The sequence below is a fragment of the Rhinocladiella mackenziei genome (assembly GCF_000835555.1).
Source record: "Rhinocladiella mackenziei CBS 650.93 unplaced genomic scaffold supercont1.2, whole genome shotgun sequence".
Taxonomy (NCBI): Eukaryota; Fungi; Ascomycota; class Eurotiomycetes; order Chaetothyriales; family Herpotrichiellaceae; genus Rhinocladiella; species Rhinocladiella mackenziei.
This window is the reverse complement of record NW_013550603.1, coordinates 3190932-3204122: the sequence shown is the minus strand read 5'-3', so window position 1 is coordinate 3204122 and position 13191 is coordinate 3190932. Positions and strand designations below refer to the sequence as shown.

At 50.4% G+C, this 13191-nt stretch overlaps 6 protein-coding genes across 6 annotated transcripts; 4 read left to right on the top strand and 2 right to left on the bottom strand.

Moving 5' to 3' along the window:
* Positions 1-5: 5 nt before the first annotated feature.
* On the top strand, positions 6-1871 carry Z518_02927 (uncharacterized protein; the record flags this gene model as incomplete). The annotated part of the gene is made up of 1 exon (XM_013419953.1): positions 6-1871. One exon carries the CDS (start codon positions 6-8, stop codon positions 1869-1871), a length of 1866 nt encoding a protein of 621 aa, XP_013275407.1.
* A 618-nt stretch (positions 1872-2489) lies between these two features.
* Positions 2490-4266, top strand: Z518_02926 (uncharacterized protein; the record flags this gene model as incomplete). Its single annotated transcript, XM_013419952.1, has 3 exons — positions 2490-2564; positions 2610-3866; positions 3931-4266. 3 exons carry the CDS (start codon positions 2490-2492, stop codon positions 4264-4266), a joined length of 1668 nt encoding a protein of 555 aa, XP_013275406.1.
* A 386-nt stretch (positions 4267-4652) lies between these two features.
* Positions 4653-5340, bottom strand: Z518_02925 (uncharacterized protein; the record flags this gene model as incomplete). Its single annotated transcript, XM_013419951.1, has 3 exons — positions 4653-4700; positions 4776-4875; positions 4955-5340. 3 exons carry the CDS (start codon positions 5338-5340, stop codon positions 4653-4655), a joined length of 534 nt encoding a protein of 177 aa, XP_013275405.1.
* A 1277-nt stretch (positions 5341-6617) lies between these two features.
* On the top strand, positions 6618-10162 carry Z518_02924 (uncharacterized protein; the record flags this gene model as incomplete). Its single annotated transcript, XM_013419950.1, has 3 exons — positions 6618-6691; positions 6756-6943; positions 7008-10162. The coding sequence occupies 3 exons, from the start codon at positions 6618-6620 to the stop codon at positions 10160-10162; spliced, it is 3417 nt and encodes a 1138-aa protein (XP_013275404.1).
* Positions 10163-10922: 760 nt separating this feature from the next.
* Positions 10923-12101, top strand: Z518_02923 (protein disulfide-isomerase domain; the record flags this gene model as incomplete). Its single annotated transcript, XM_013419949.1, has 2 exons — positions 10923-11445; positions 11515-12101. The coding sequence occupies 2 exons, from the start codon at positions 10923-10925 to the stop codon at positions 12099-12101; spliced, it is 1110 nt and encodes a 369-aa protein (XP_013275403.1).
* A 390-nt stretch (positions 12102-12491) lies between these two features.
* Positions 12492-12958, bottom strand: Z518_02922 (uncharacterized protein; the record flags this gene model as incomplete). Its single annotated transcript, XM_013419948.1, has 2 exons — positions 12492-12607; positions 12724-12958. The coding sequence occupies 2 exons, from the start codon at positions 12956-12958 to the stop codon at positions 12492-12494; spliced, it is 351 nt and encodes a 116-aa protein (XP_013275402.1).
* Between the last annotated feature and the right edge of the window lie 233 nt (positions 12959-13191).

The following is a 13191-nucleotide window of genomic DNA, read 5'->3' as shown; positions in this document are numbered from 1 at the left end:
GTCTGATGCCTGAGAACCATTCTCCTGGGCGGAATCAGTTCAGTCCATTGATGTATTCTCGCGACTGCACAAATGAAGACGATTCCTCAACTTTTACGCCCTCTGCCAACCTACTGAACAGCCTCCAGATCCGAGCTCAAGCCCTGCTAGATGAACTCAGAGCATACCAAGCGCATCTCCAGGCAAGGAACAGACAGAAAGAAGTCGAGATCGGAGTCTTTACAAGAGGGGTTGAGGCAGAGGTGAAGAGTTTGGAGAAACTTAGGCTAAGATTCGCAGAGGGCAATGAAGCTGACTGGGCTGAATGTGAGGAAGACGACGAGTCCCCACAGCTTCATGCGTTACGGAGCTCCAATCTTCCATTTTACGAGACGGTATGGAACGTTGCAAAGTCGTGTCGTGGCATAACCGCTCTGGGCAAGAAGGTGTATCGGAGTGCAGAGGATTGCCCGAACCATATTGAGAAGCCTGGAGATCAAGTCCTGACTCGACCACCATCACGTCGAAGCCATATTCGAAAGAAGGGAGTCCCTGTGGACATTGTAGCTGAGGACGGTTTGGAGTGGATCAAAGTTTCTACTGTGACTGAGAAACGGCTTCTTTTCGAAATGGCAAAGGAGGGCTGGGAATCGTATGCAGATTTCAGCGACGGAAGCGACATCCGCCCTAGCAACGACGCGCCAGCAGATCGCTGTGAGAGAATCACTAAACTTGAACTTGTGCGAGTGGCTGAAGAATTGAAGGCTGCATCAAGAGCAGTCAGAGTTCAGTTCCAGCATCCCCGCATCCGCCTCGTTCTACCAAAGGTACGAGAGGGAGCATTGCATGATGTGGACGCATTCATTGCAGGTTTACGTGCAACAGGTGCAACAGTTCAATGCGGCCAAGGATTTGTGAACACAAATAAAGTCCAACAGGAAGTGTGTCTAGAAAAGGTAGCACTGAATCACGAAGCTACCGTCTTTTACAAAAATGAGACTGTTCGCATGGTCAAGGAAGTGTCTTATGGACAGGCCAATCGGACTTTCTCGACACACGAATCGCACGCTCTTTTGGGCACGCAGCAAAGGCTTGATCTTGACCGCCTCATGCCTGCAGTATTGACTAGACAGTTGACAGAGACGTTAAACGTGGACTGCACGATTCTTCTAGCCTTGGTTTCCGACATCTCCCACCTAAGAGGTCCTCGACTCACATCAGATTCCAATGAGCCGAAAGGGTCCTATCACAAAGCTATTCTCCGCCAGATCGACGCCGAAGAAGTGTCACCATTACTTCCAAAGGAAATATACCCCTTACTGATGGGTCGGGAACTCAAATGTACATTTCATGCCGCACAGAGAATGCGAGAGATTGTTCAGTGTATGGGGACTAGCAGCGAGCGGACTCGTGCTGATATTCTTTTCGGAGAACGGGAGTACCAAGGTCAACCAATATCAGTATTGAGGCAAGCACTAAGCGAGCAATCATCATACTCTGTCCCTTACGAAATCCAATTCCCGATTAAAGTGGTGGATTTTGATGCAAACCAGCTGCTCTTATCTCCAGCCCGTCCTGAGAGCGTGCCTGGGGCTGAACGAATTAAAGCATTCCCGTCCTCAATTGCTGCCCGTGTGGTTTCAAGCATGCACCTTTCTCCTGTTAATTCGTCCGTCTTCTTGTATGGCTGGGTCGAGCGGGTCGCTACCCTGACGAGCAACCGCACTGTTGCCAGGGGACTTTTGAGGGCTATCAACGAGCTGCTTGATCAGGATGAACGCAACGGAATTCAGTGGTTCAAGGACGATGAAATATTCATGGGCCCACAGATATACATCTGCGAAACCGCAAGGAGCTTGATTGGCAAGGCGAAGAGCAAGCGAGAAAGATAGTCAATTGTCGGAGCACGATCACGCTCAGTGGTTGAGGATTTGCAATGAACTCGAGCCGGGGTGATGGGGGTGGGTTGCCATAGCACTTGCTATTGATCGTTTTGCTGAAAGAAAGGAAGAAATAGGTCTGTTGAACTGAGAAATCGTGCCCAGTTGGCGATTTATCTCGTTCTTCGGCTCCAGTGCAATGTCCAGCCTTGCCTTTTCCCGGCCTGATGATCTCACCGTAGATGATGCTCTGAGCTGTTGTGGCATTATAGGAACGACCAGAGTATGATGCAAACTGGATCACGACAAATTTGTCAGAGTTCGAGACACGGAGTTTGTCGGGTTTCCCGTACGGGTGGCGCGGCCAAGTACGCAAAAGCATAACTGCAGTTCCGTAAGGTGAACGGCTGGGGCGGAGCCTGATCTCCAACGGCAAATATGCAACCATATACGTCGCCTGTTGCAATTCACAAGACGACAGATTCCACTGCAATAGCACAAGATGACAATCCTTGCCCGCTAATATGCGCTGTGACTGAAGACAGCGTCTGCATTCGCCAGCCACCATTCCACAGCTACTGTGCCGCTTCAATTCTTCATCAATCTAGCCATAACGGCTGCGCAGGCACCATGAGACACTGGGTGCCATCTCTCGGCCTCCTGGCATATCTTGCAACGATTGTCGCCGGAAATGAGGTGCAGCTTGTGGGTACTCGTCGCAGTCTATAGCGAAGATACTGACCAGAACAGAAACAAGATGACGCCCATCGACAGAGATGTTCAGGGATGTACAGCAGGAAATCCTGGGGAGGTTCAATAGAGCCATTTATCCTTGTCAAATTCCTTGCGGACCGCACCGAAGATGATACCGACCCTATTGCGAGTCTGATAATATTCGAATGGCAAGACGAAGGCCTCATAGGAAGAATGCCGCCGGGCGGAGAAACCTACCGGGATCTCGAAACAATATGCTCTGCAGACACGGCTGCAGCTGGCCTATGTGAAGAGAAAGATATTGGTGCATTTATACTCGCACCGAATGCTACCGAAGCATCGAAAAGCCTCATATACAACGAAGCAATCCATCTCAAAGACCCTAAGGCCGTGAATTACCCGATCCGAAGAACAGGATACTATTGTGTCTCGACCTTCGCATTCTCAGATCACGAATACAATGCCGTGGTGGAATTCCGGAATGCTTATGGCGAGCTTCCCGCAGCTCAAATAGCAAAATTGCCTTTCTACGGTGGCCTCACCATCGTTTACGCGGTGTTAGGCGCTTTCTGGGCCTTCCTCTATGTTCAGAATCGATCCGACATCCTCCCCGTTCAGAATTATATTACAGCGACGATCATTTTCTTGATCATCGAGCAGCTCATGACGTGGGGCTTCTACGATTATCAAAACAGACATGGCAACAACGCTCTGAACAAAGTCTTCATGGTCATTGTTTCAATCCTGAATGCCGGTCGGAATTCACTGTCCTTCTTCCTCCTGCTGATCGTCTGCATGGGGTATGGTGTGGTGAAGCCGTCTTTAGGCAGAACAATGGTCTACGTTCGGATCCTCGCTATCGCCCACTTTATATTTGGCGTCATCTACGCAATTGCTTCAATGACGGTCACTCCGGAGTCGGTCGGTCCACTTATCCTTTTCGTCATTCTCCCACTCGCAGGGACTCTGACTGCATTCTACGTGTGGACGTTGTCATCTCTTAACGTAACCATCAAGGACCTGGTCGAGCGGAAACAAAAAACTAAAGCTATGATGTACAAGAAACTATCCTGGTGTATTCTGGGCTCCATCTTGGTCATCTTCGCCTTCTTCTTTGTTAACAGCCTGGCCTTCGCTGGAAGCAGCTCGGCCAATTTTGTGCCAAAACATTGGCAGACGAGATGGTTTGTGCTGGATGGCTGGTTGAATCTGGTTTATCTGTTTAATATTGCTTTCATTGCATACCTATGGCGTCCGACGGCGAATAACAGGCGATTCGCTATGAGTGACGAGGTAAGTCTTCCCTTTCCAAGAAATCCTCCTTTCAAAGAAAACACGGCTGATGACTCGCAAACAGTTGGCCCAAGACGACGATGGCTTCGAAATCCGTAGCATAGCCGATTCACTCTCAGACGCCGAGGAAGATGCTCGGAAAGACCAAGAACGCGAGGGTGCTCCATCGAGAGGAGCTGCCACGGCGCTCACAGATGCAGTTGACCTCTTTCCACCAAACAAACCGACTCCCTCGGGCCCACCTTTGCAAAATAGCGGTAAAGCACCTGTGAATCCGCCTCGGCCGAGGGAGTCGTTAGACGGAGAAACGATTTTCGCGGTCGGAGAAGACGGAGTCGAGTGGAGCGACGGCGAGGAAGAGAGTGACAGCGATGAGAGGAAGAAGTTGACGGGCAGGTAAGCCTGGTATTAGGGCTTCGGCTAAAGGGCAGCACTTTCAGATATCGATTTCTATTTAGGCACTAGCCCGGGGAATTGTTACGAATGGCACAGCAAATAAGGACATGAAAAGGGCCCTATGGAAATGTAATATGATGTATGTATCCTTCTTTCGGTATAGATGCCAGCCTCTATAGGGATGAGTTCCTTCTGGCACTTCGCACGGTGTTCACTGGCGCTGCCTCGGGATCATCCAGCTATCTGTACATGTGATTTCGGCCAAAACGGTATCTGGGTAGAGAACGCTTTCATTCCTTGGAACCGAGAAGAGGTTCTCGATTCCAAGAACTCATTCATGATTCTGATGTTCGGAAATCCTTCATGTGCCGATATCGCTAACGTGAGACCTCAGCCACCTAATTTCTTCGCTCGATCAAATGCAATATCGCACATGGCCTTGACAAGAGGTGTTAGCACCCAATACCGATGTATGCGAACCTTGAGTCAAGAAAACGTCACTATGGATCATACCTTGACAGCATCCTGCTTCTCCTGACTCAAGTCTGCTCGATCTATCCGTCTCTGCATGTCTTCCATAATAACAGACCGACTTCGGCCGTTCACAAATACTCTGTCCTCTACCATTAGCAGCCATAATAACCTCTCAATAAAATGGAAGCCAGGCAACAGGTGAAGCTAGGGGAACCTACACATATCTCAACCCCGGGAACGCCGCCTCATACTTCCTGTTCATCTCGGCCAACTTCTCCGCCTCCTCAGCTCCGCCTTGATTTAGCTGCGCCTGTTCCTTGCGACTCTGCTCGCTGTCGACTTTCTTCTCACCCAGACGAGGATGTGCAGAGAGGATAGCGTCAAGCCTCTTGGAATCGCTTTCTAGATTGGACTCGTAGAGCTCTGTCAATTGCTTGCCAACCGCGTTGATAAGATCTTCGTACGTAGAAAACTTCTTTTCTCGGAGCAGGCTGACGGATAATGTGTGAAGTTGGAGACATGGTTCAAAGAGGGTGTCCAATGCCTTCGCCCTATCTTCAGCGTCAAGCGACGAAAGAGTTGAGATAGAAGGGAGCGATGCCATGTGAAGAATTCCCTTATGCGAGCAAAGTTAATCTTTCAGATGAAATACAAAGAGTGAAGAAAGGCACACAATCTGGGAGACTGAGGAATAAATTTCCGATGCTGCAGAAGCAACTGAGCAGCTGTCATTGCCGACGACTGCTATGCAACCTTTTGACGTCGGTTGTCGCCGAACAGACAAAATGCTAGTCACGTGGAATTGGAAGAATCTGCGGATGGCAATGATGGCGTCTCTATGGAGTTCTTTCCTTGCCCAGTCTATTGCCAGCGATCTCTTTATGGCTTCCAGGTCCATGCTGGCGACATTGTCCAGAGCAGCCATGTGAGAGAATGGCGTACCAATAGTCTTGTAAAAGCAAAATGTGGATTCGGCAGTGGACTCAGCAGAGTGTAAATGAACGATTGATTTCATGCAGAAAAGGTTGCGCCATTGACGCAGCCTTCCACGAGGCCGACCCTGGGATTTAACGCCTTGACGCTTAAATGCGAGATCAAACACCGGATGACTTGAAAATAACATAAGTTATGCTGTCAAATCAAGGCAAGGCAGCACGGGAGCCAGATCGAGTTGGAGCATTCGCGATATTGACAGATGCCAGCCCCTCCAGAATGCGGGAAGCACGAGGTGGGCACCGGTGATTTTCTTCGCTTTTAAAGATTGGGTCTTTTCCGGACAGCTGAGGAGGATCGACATTCGAAAGTATTTGTGATCATCCAGTATAATTGAGTTTCGGTCTTTTTGGACATGGAAGGGAGGAATTTCAGATGACAGACATAGAACAACAAAAAATCGGACGGACCCAATGGGTAATAGTGCCCCCGGTTCCTGATTTCTGGCCGTCAGGGTCAGCAGCAGGGCTCGGGAAATTGGCCCATGGGCTAATGGGAGACGGTCAAATGAGGCTCCGGGAAATGAGCTCTTTCGGGGGTTTCGAGGTCAAACAAAACCCCACAGTTGCTGCACCTGGAGCAAAATGCCTGGCGACGGGGCTGCCACGGACTTCTTGTACCCATGTCTAGTGTCGCGTCTTTAAGTTGGCAACATTTGTGCGTGGCTTGGTCCATTGCCCCCTGAAAATGTTCGACGCTGTGTCCCCATTGGTAATGTCCTGCATGCGGGTTCCCCTCGAAGGTGCATCTCTAGGCTTCTGGTGCTTGTGGTCGGTGATTGTCTTGGGACCCTGTGTCCTCTGTACTTTGTATCTGTGCTCCTTCGATTGTATGTGATCGTCTCCAAACAACCATCGCGGCTTCGGGCCTCCCAGATGAGGCTGAGCAATGTCATTGAATGGGCTTGATGGGGCTGCGGTTGCCGAAGCGCACCAGGCTGCGCTGGCGGAAGCTGGAGGATGGTATGTTGTTGCAAGCAGGAAGGGAGGAACTGGAAAAGATGTGTTGCTGACTCGCATGGTCCAGGTTTTTGTTGAAGTACGTCAATCGCGACACCGTGGAATTGTTGAAGAAAGGAACTGGAGGAGTGCAAGAAGTGAAGAGTGTAATAGAACAATATGAAGACAAATCGCCCCTCTATGGACTGGTGCAGTATCGGCGCAAGAAGGTCATCCTCAAATATGTACCAGAGGGAACTTCGCGCCTCTTGCAAGGTGGGCGAACCCGTTGACTGCATCACCATCTTGTACTCTCTGGCACGACTGACATGCTTCACAGTGCGACTTACCGTTCAATTTCAATCTGTCCTGGAGACCTTCACACCGCATGATACAGTTTTCTCCTTTACTACGGCGTCCGAGGTGTCCGAGTCCGCCCTGGGACTGTGCACCATGCTGCTACCGTCGGCTTCGTCGTTGACCTCGTCGAGCTCGTCCCTCCGCCGGCGTCGACTCGATGAAATTACCGAGGACGCAGAAGAGGGTGCGGTGCCACCCAAAGAAAATGCCGCTCGCCCAGCGCAATCTGAGGAGGCACTGACACCGACGTACGGAAGGTGCGAACTCGATGAGCTGCCTGCAAGCGCGGTCCTCGCAAAGGCTCTTCTGGCAAAGAGAAAAGAAGAGGCTGCGGTCACTGTAATAACGGACTCTTCGCCAGAGGAGCTTCGACCGCCTCGGAAAGACAGCCTTGCTCCAAAGCCCCCGATCTCACCACTTCCTCCCTCGATCGACAAGGCTCTACCAGAAACTCCTGAGTCAACACCGCCCACCACCAGTGAAGGCGAGCCTCCCAAACCACCGGATTTTGAAGCCACGAGCAATATCCTTCTCGATGCTACCGCAATTGACCCTCCCGAACCGCTTACTCCTCGTCCTGGCCCTCAAACCCGTCACCTCTCCGCCGCTGAGTCGAATAGCATTAGTCAATGGAGTAATAACGTTGCTTCTTTTGCAGCTGTGAAACCGAAAAAGAAAAAGCTGGGACCCAGGCCTCACGTTGATTCAGCTCATCGGCCCAAAACATCAGGCACTACTGATAGCAGCATGAATGTACGCCCCGTTGCAAATCTACCAAACACAATCCGAGTGAACAATAGATCTCTGGTCAGCCTCGCTCTTCGTCCTGGATCCCAGCAATCAACTCGCAGCACTCCTGGCCGCTTTGCGCCTTCAAGCCATTCAATCAACAGTCCCCCGCCTTTGCCCTCTCCATCCCATCTCCAAGCACTCTACAAGCCAGGAGAAAGCCGACTGACGATATCGAGACCTGCTTCCGTGACCACTGAAACTTCGACCGCGACCCCGGAAAAGCTGAGGTTGATGAAGGCATTGCAACTGCGGAAACGAAACATACTCCTAGCACAACGGGCGTCCGCGGTAACCTCTCCACCTCCTCCAAATGCCCACACACACAATGCCTCTGAGTCAAGTGTCAGTACCCATTCTTCAAGCAATCACCTGTCACCTATTCCTAGCAGGGAACAGCTTTCGAATATTGACGAAGAATCCAAAATCACTCAATCTTCGAGCGCGACATCCCCGACATTTACGACGAACGTGTCGGAAGAGCCGTCGACGAAGGCGTCCTCTTTCACTGAGCAGGATGACCTTGCTAGGAAGCGGCGCTCGTTATCCTCAGCCACCAGCTCGTCCATAACACCGAAGGCGCCTACCCAGGAAAACCCAAGCCATGTAAAATCTCCGGCAAGTTCGACGGACAATAGGCCGGCGAGCAGGTCAGGACTCGGAATCGCGATCGTGAAACCCGAAGAGCTGTATGAGGTTGTGACAAAGCCAGCATCAACCGAGACAGGAACATCGCAAGGGCGAGAAATTGAAACTCCTGCTTCTCAAGATGATCCTCGACCTATTTCCGATGAACGACAGCAAGTTTCAGCACCCAGAAAGGATAGTGGTCTAGCATCCTCTCCGGCGTCGGAATCCCCCTCCAAATCTAGACGTCTGGGGCCACCCCAACCTTTACGAATCTTATCAGGAGGTGATGCTTCCGCATCAGATGTCTCCGAGGACGAGTCACTGATGGACGAACTTCAACACGCTACTGTCCATGAGGCTAAACCAGTCTCCGTTGCTCGTTCGCCGGTGACTCCGATAATGTCAAAAGGAAGCTCTGATCGCCTCCGCGAAATTGTCAGTAAGACTTCGAATTCTAGCTACCAGGCCCGACGAAGCGCAGGAAGCACTCCTGATCGGAATAGGTCAGGCAGCAAATCCGGTAGCATTCGAAGTGTCTCAACAGCGCTTCCGCAATGGCCCCCTGTGCAAACGGAGCCAGTCCAAATTCCTTTGTCCAAGAAACCCACACTGGGGACAGGCATTTCAAAACGCATCAAAGCCTTGGAAGTGCTAACAACCAAGGATATGAACTCTCAACAGGCTCATCAACCAAGTCGGGAGACCATTACCGGTCGATCGGCGTTTTCATCTTTCATGAAACGCTCGTCGTTCTTGTTGAACCAGCAGCCCCCCAACGCATCGACCGAGGCATCACCGCCAAAACAATTGCCTGCTTCAACTTCTCAATATGACCCTGGCCCTTCCCATGCGACAAGAGAGCCCAGACGTCCCTCAGTCGACGTCCATGGCTCATTACAAAAGGGTGACACCATATCTGTCACTGCGCGAATCGTACGGGATCCCAGCAAACAGCATCCTCCTATTTCACCGAGTTCTAGCTACAATACTCCCCTCAACCTGTTCCGCAGTCCTTTGATTGTGGAGCACGAGAAGCAGGACGAGACCTCCAGGGACCAGTCACTGGCTTTGATCCAATCTGCAACCAAGAGCCCGACGAAATCTGAAAGGGGCCGATTTTCCTTCTCTTCTCATCGATCTGCTTCTCAGACGAATCTGCCTCGCTCCGAGTCAACCCACAGTAAAATTTCACATGCGAGCACCTACAAGAAACATGGACCACGATCAGCCAGTGACGCCGCATCATTTTCGGAGGAGAAATCAAAAGGCTCAAGGACTAGCAGACTAATGAGGAGGATGTCAAATCTCACAGGCTCGCGCAACAAAAGCCACTCGGTATCGAAGGAGCAGGCTCATCCGAACACAATCCAGGAACAATCAGAGCCGGCCGGGGGGAGTTCAATATCTGAATCCCTCCTGCATGTTGTCGACATTGGAGATGTCAACGTACAATTTCCAGAGTCGTTCTTATGGAAGCGGCGTTTCATGAAGATTGACGATCAAGGATATTTAATTTTCTCCCCGCCGATGAATGACGCAAATCCGAAGAACGTCAAACGCAAATATCACCTGAGCGACTTCAAGCGACCGTCACTCCCTGACCTTGAACGAGAAGAAATGGCGTGGAGTATTATACTTGACCTAAAGGACGGCAGATGCGTGCAGTGCGCGTGCGAAAGTAAACATGCCCAACACCAGGTTTTACAAAGTGAGTAGAAGGTCCAAGTATTCCTAGTGTCCAAGATTTCTGACGACGTCCTCTAGTGCTTGTTGATGCTCACAGTGCTTATCATCAATTATATGGAAGTGGGTAATGATTGGAGAACACAGTCTTGGAGGCAACGACGGTCATGAACGACTCATCAAGTTCCGCATACCCTGTGGTTTTATGAATGACGGCAACATGCAATGGTGCCGGATTGACGGTTGGGGTGCCATTTAGGCGTACTTGCTGTCAATCCGAATTTTCTGGTCCTGCTCTTCATTGGAGATGATATATATTCATACCCCCCCATAGTTAATCTTCGTACCAGGGAATATTGCCCCAAACGAGTCTGAGCCCAGAAGCGTGATGTTCCATCAATTAGGGGCACTTAACACAGTGGAAAAGAAGCATACCAGACGATGGGATGCGACCACGCAGATTGTACGACTTTTTACTAGACACCGGGTCAGCATGCTGAGGAAGATCCTGTAATAAGTAATCATTCGCCAATTCGTTGAGATTAGACAAGGCTGAGGGTATGGGAACAGGCTGGCTTTTCCGCTTGCTTGGAAATCATGGGGTCCCTCCTCCGGACCCTGGCCCGCCTAATAATTGGTAAAGCAGCGCCGCGTATCAAATGTGAACACTGAACATGATCGAGCATTCTTTCTTCTCTTCCCTCAACTTCAGTAGAGCTTCTACACTGCTGAACATTCTTACCTGCCCTCTTTTCACTTCCTACAGTTCAATCTTTCCTCCGAAAGCGCCACGATGGTGCAATTACGATCCCTTCTCTCCCTGACAGCGATTGCCCTACCTCTCGTTACCGCCGCCTCAGATGTCGTGAACCTGATTCCCTCCAACTTCGATAAAGTTGTGTTCCAGTCCAACAAACCTGCCCTAGTTGAATTTTTCGCTCCCTGGTGTGGTCACTGCAAGAACCTTGCCCCAATCTACGAGGAGCTGGCAACTGTCTTCGCTGCCAGCGGCGACAAAGTCACCATCGCCAATGTCGATGCAGATAAGCACAAGGATCTTGGAAAGAGATTTGGAGTTCAGGGATTTCCAACATTGAAATGGTTTGATGGCACACCAGGAGCCGAGCCACAAGAATACAGTGGCGGCCGTGATTTGGAGAGTTTGACCAACTTCATTGTCGAGAAGACCGGGTTCAAGGTCAAGGGTCCAAAGAAGGCTCCCAGCCACGTTGAGATGTTGACCGATACCACATTCGAGCAAGAGGTTGGTGGAGACAAAGATGTCCTGGTCGCTTTCACAGCTCCATGGTGTGGGCGTGCGTGAAATTCCCCCCCCTCCAACAAAAAAAGAAATGCGGGAAGTGTTCTAATTGTTTTTGTGACAGATTGCAAATCACTTGCCCCAACCTGGGAGAAGCTTGCCGCTGACTTCGCCTCCGAGCCAAATGTCATTATCGCGAAGGTGGACGCCGAAGCCGAGAATTCCAAGGCCACTGCCCAAGCTCAAGGAATCACAGGCTACCCTACGATCAAGTTTTTCCCCAAGGGATCTACAGAGCCTGAACCATATAGCGGTGCACGGAGCGAAGATGCTCTTGTCGAATTTGTCAACTCAAAGGCGGGCACATACCGAGTCGTCGGTGGTGGTTTGAACTCTCAGGCAGGAACCATCGAGGTCATCGACAACGTTCTTGCTAAATACGTCACTGCGAACGGTCTGAAGGATGTGGAAAAGGCTACCGCGGAAGTCAAAAAAGTTGCAAAGGACCTGAAGGACAAGTCGGTCAATTACTATCTCCGAGCCATCGCTAAATTGACCGGCAACCCAGAGTACGCCATGAAGGAACAGACCAGACTTGCCGGTCTTCTGAAAAAGGGAGGACTGGCCCCTGAGAAGATTGACGACCTTCAGAAGCGTAGCAACATTCTCTCCAAATTTTTGATCAAGGATGAGGTTAAGAGTGAATTGTGAAGAACCGAGGTGGAATAGGGGGCCTCCAAAATTGCGGAAAAGGGATTTGGGAATGATCTTTACAGGCGGAACTGTAAATTAACCATCAAGAGAGGAGTTGAAACGGTATTATTTGATTTAGCATCGTCTTTTCAAAGACTTTGTCATTGTGTGTGTTCTTGCATTGGCTTACAGCCCTGTCCCTTTATTCTTTTTTATGTTCGGCAACTGGTCTTCTCAACCATAGGTGGTAGGGTGTAGATTCGACATATAGCGGTCTCCGTGGGTGCCTGTCTTCGCGAAGCACGAAGCTGGATACGCAGAGGATGAATTTCTCTCCCCTGTCTAGGAGTGTCCTTCTCGGTTGGACATTAAATGCGAAGTATTGAAAAATCACCCTTTCTCTATTTTTCAGGCTGAGCCAGTCGTCGAGCCCGTCGGGGTCTTCCTAACAGTCTCCAGCGCACTCGCATCTCTGAGCAGCATTTCTTGCTCTAATCGATCACATCGTTCCGCCATGTCGTCCACTGCAAAAGACAACCAAGCCCACCATGTCAGCCGAAAGCGTCCATCACAATGGTTGACACGAAATTTCCCCCCAAAAAAATTACCAGGAAGAAATAGGGGCCAAGTTTGTACTCACGTTTTGTCAATATCTCATCACTGATTCCCTTGAACTTTTTCTCCAGATTACCCAAAAAGTCGTCAATCGCTTCAGCGAGTTTCGTGGCGGCGTCGTTAGGGCTAATCAGGTCGGACGAAGTTGCGGTTGTCGTGGTTGCTTTGACGGTGCTGCTGGTGTGAGAAAGAGGAGGGCTCGAAGGTGTCATCTGTGGCGGTGGAGTAGAGGCAGACTGAAAGAAAGTCCCGTTAGGCATACTATGTTTTCTGCTAAGTTTGTACGGATCTGAAACGAAGTGCAGCGAGGGAGCGGCTTGATGCATGCTTTCTGCAAATGGAAATCGAGCAATTGTAACTCACCATGTTCGCATTTCTTTGTCTTTAGAGGGTAATACGCAGGAATGCTTCAAAGCGGGTTGCTGAGAGAATGGGTTGAGGTTCGGAGCCGTCACACAAGGGGCATGTCGAAATCCTTCCAGTCACTGCATGC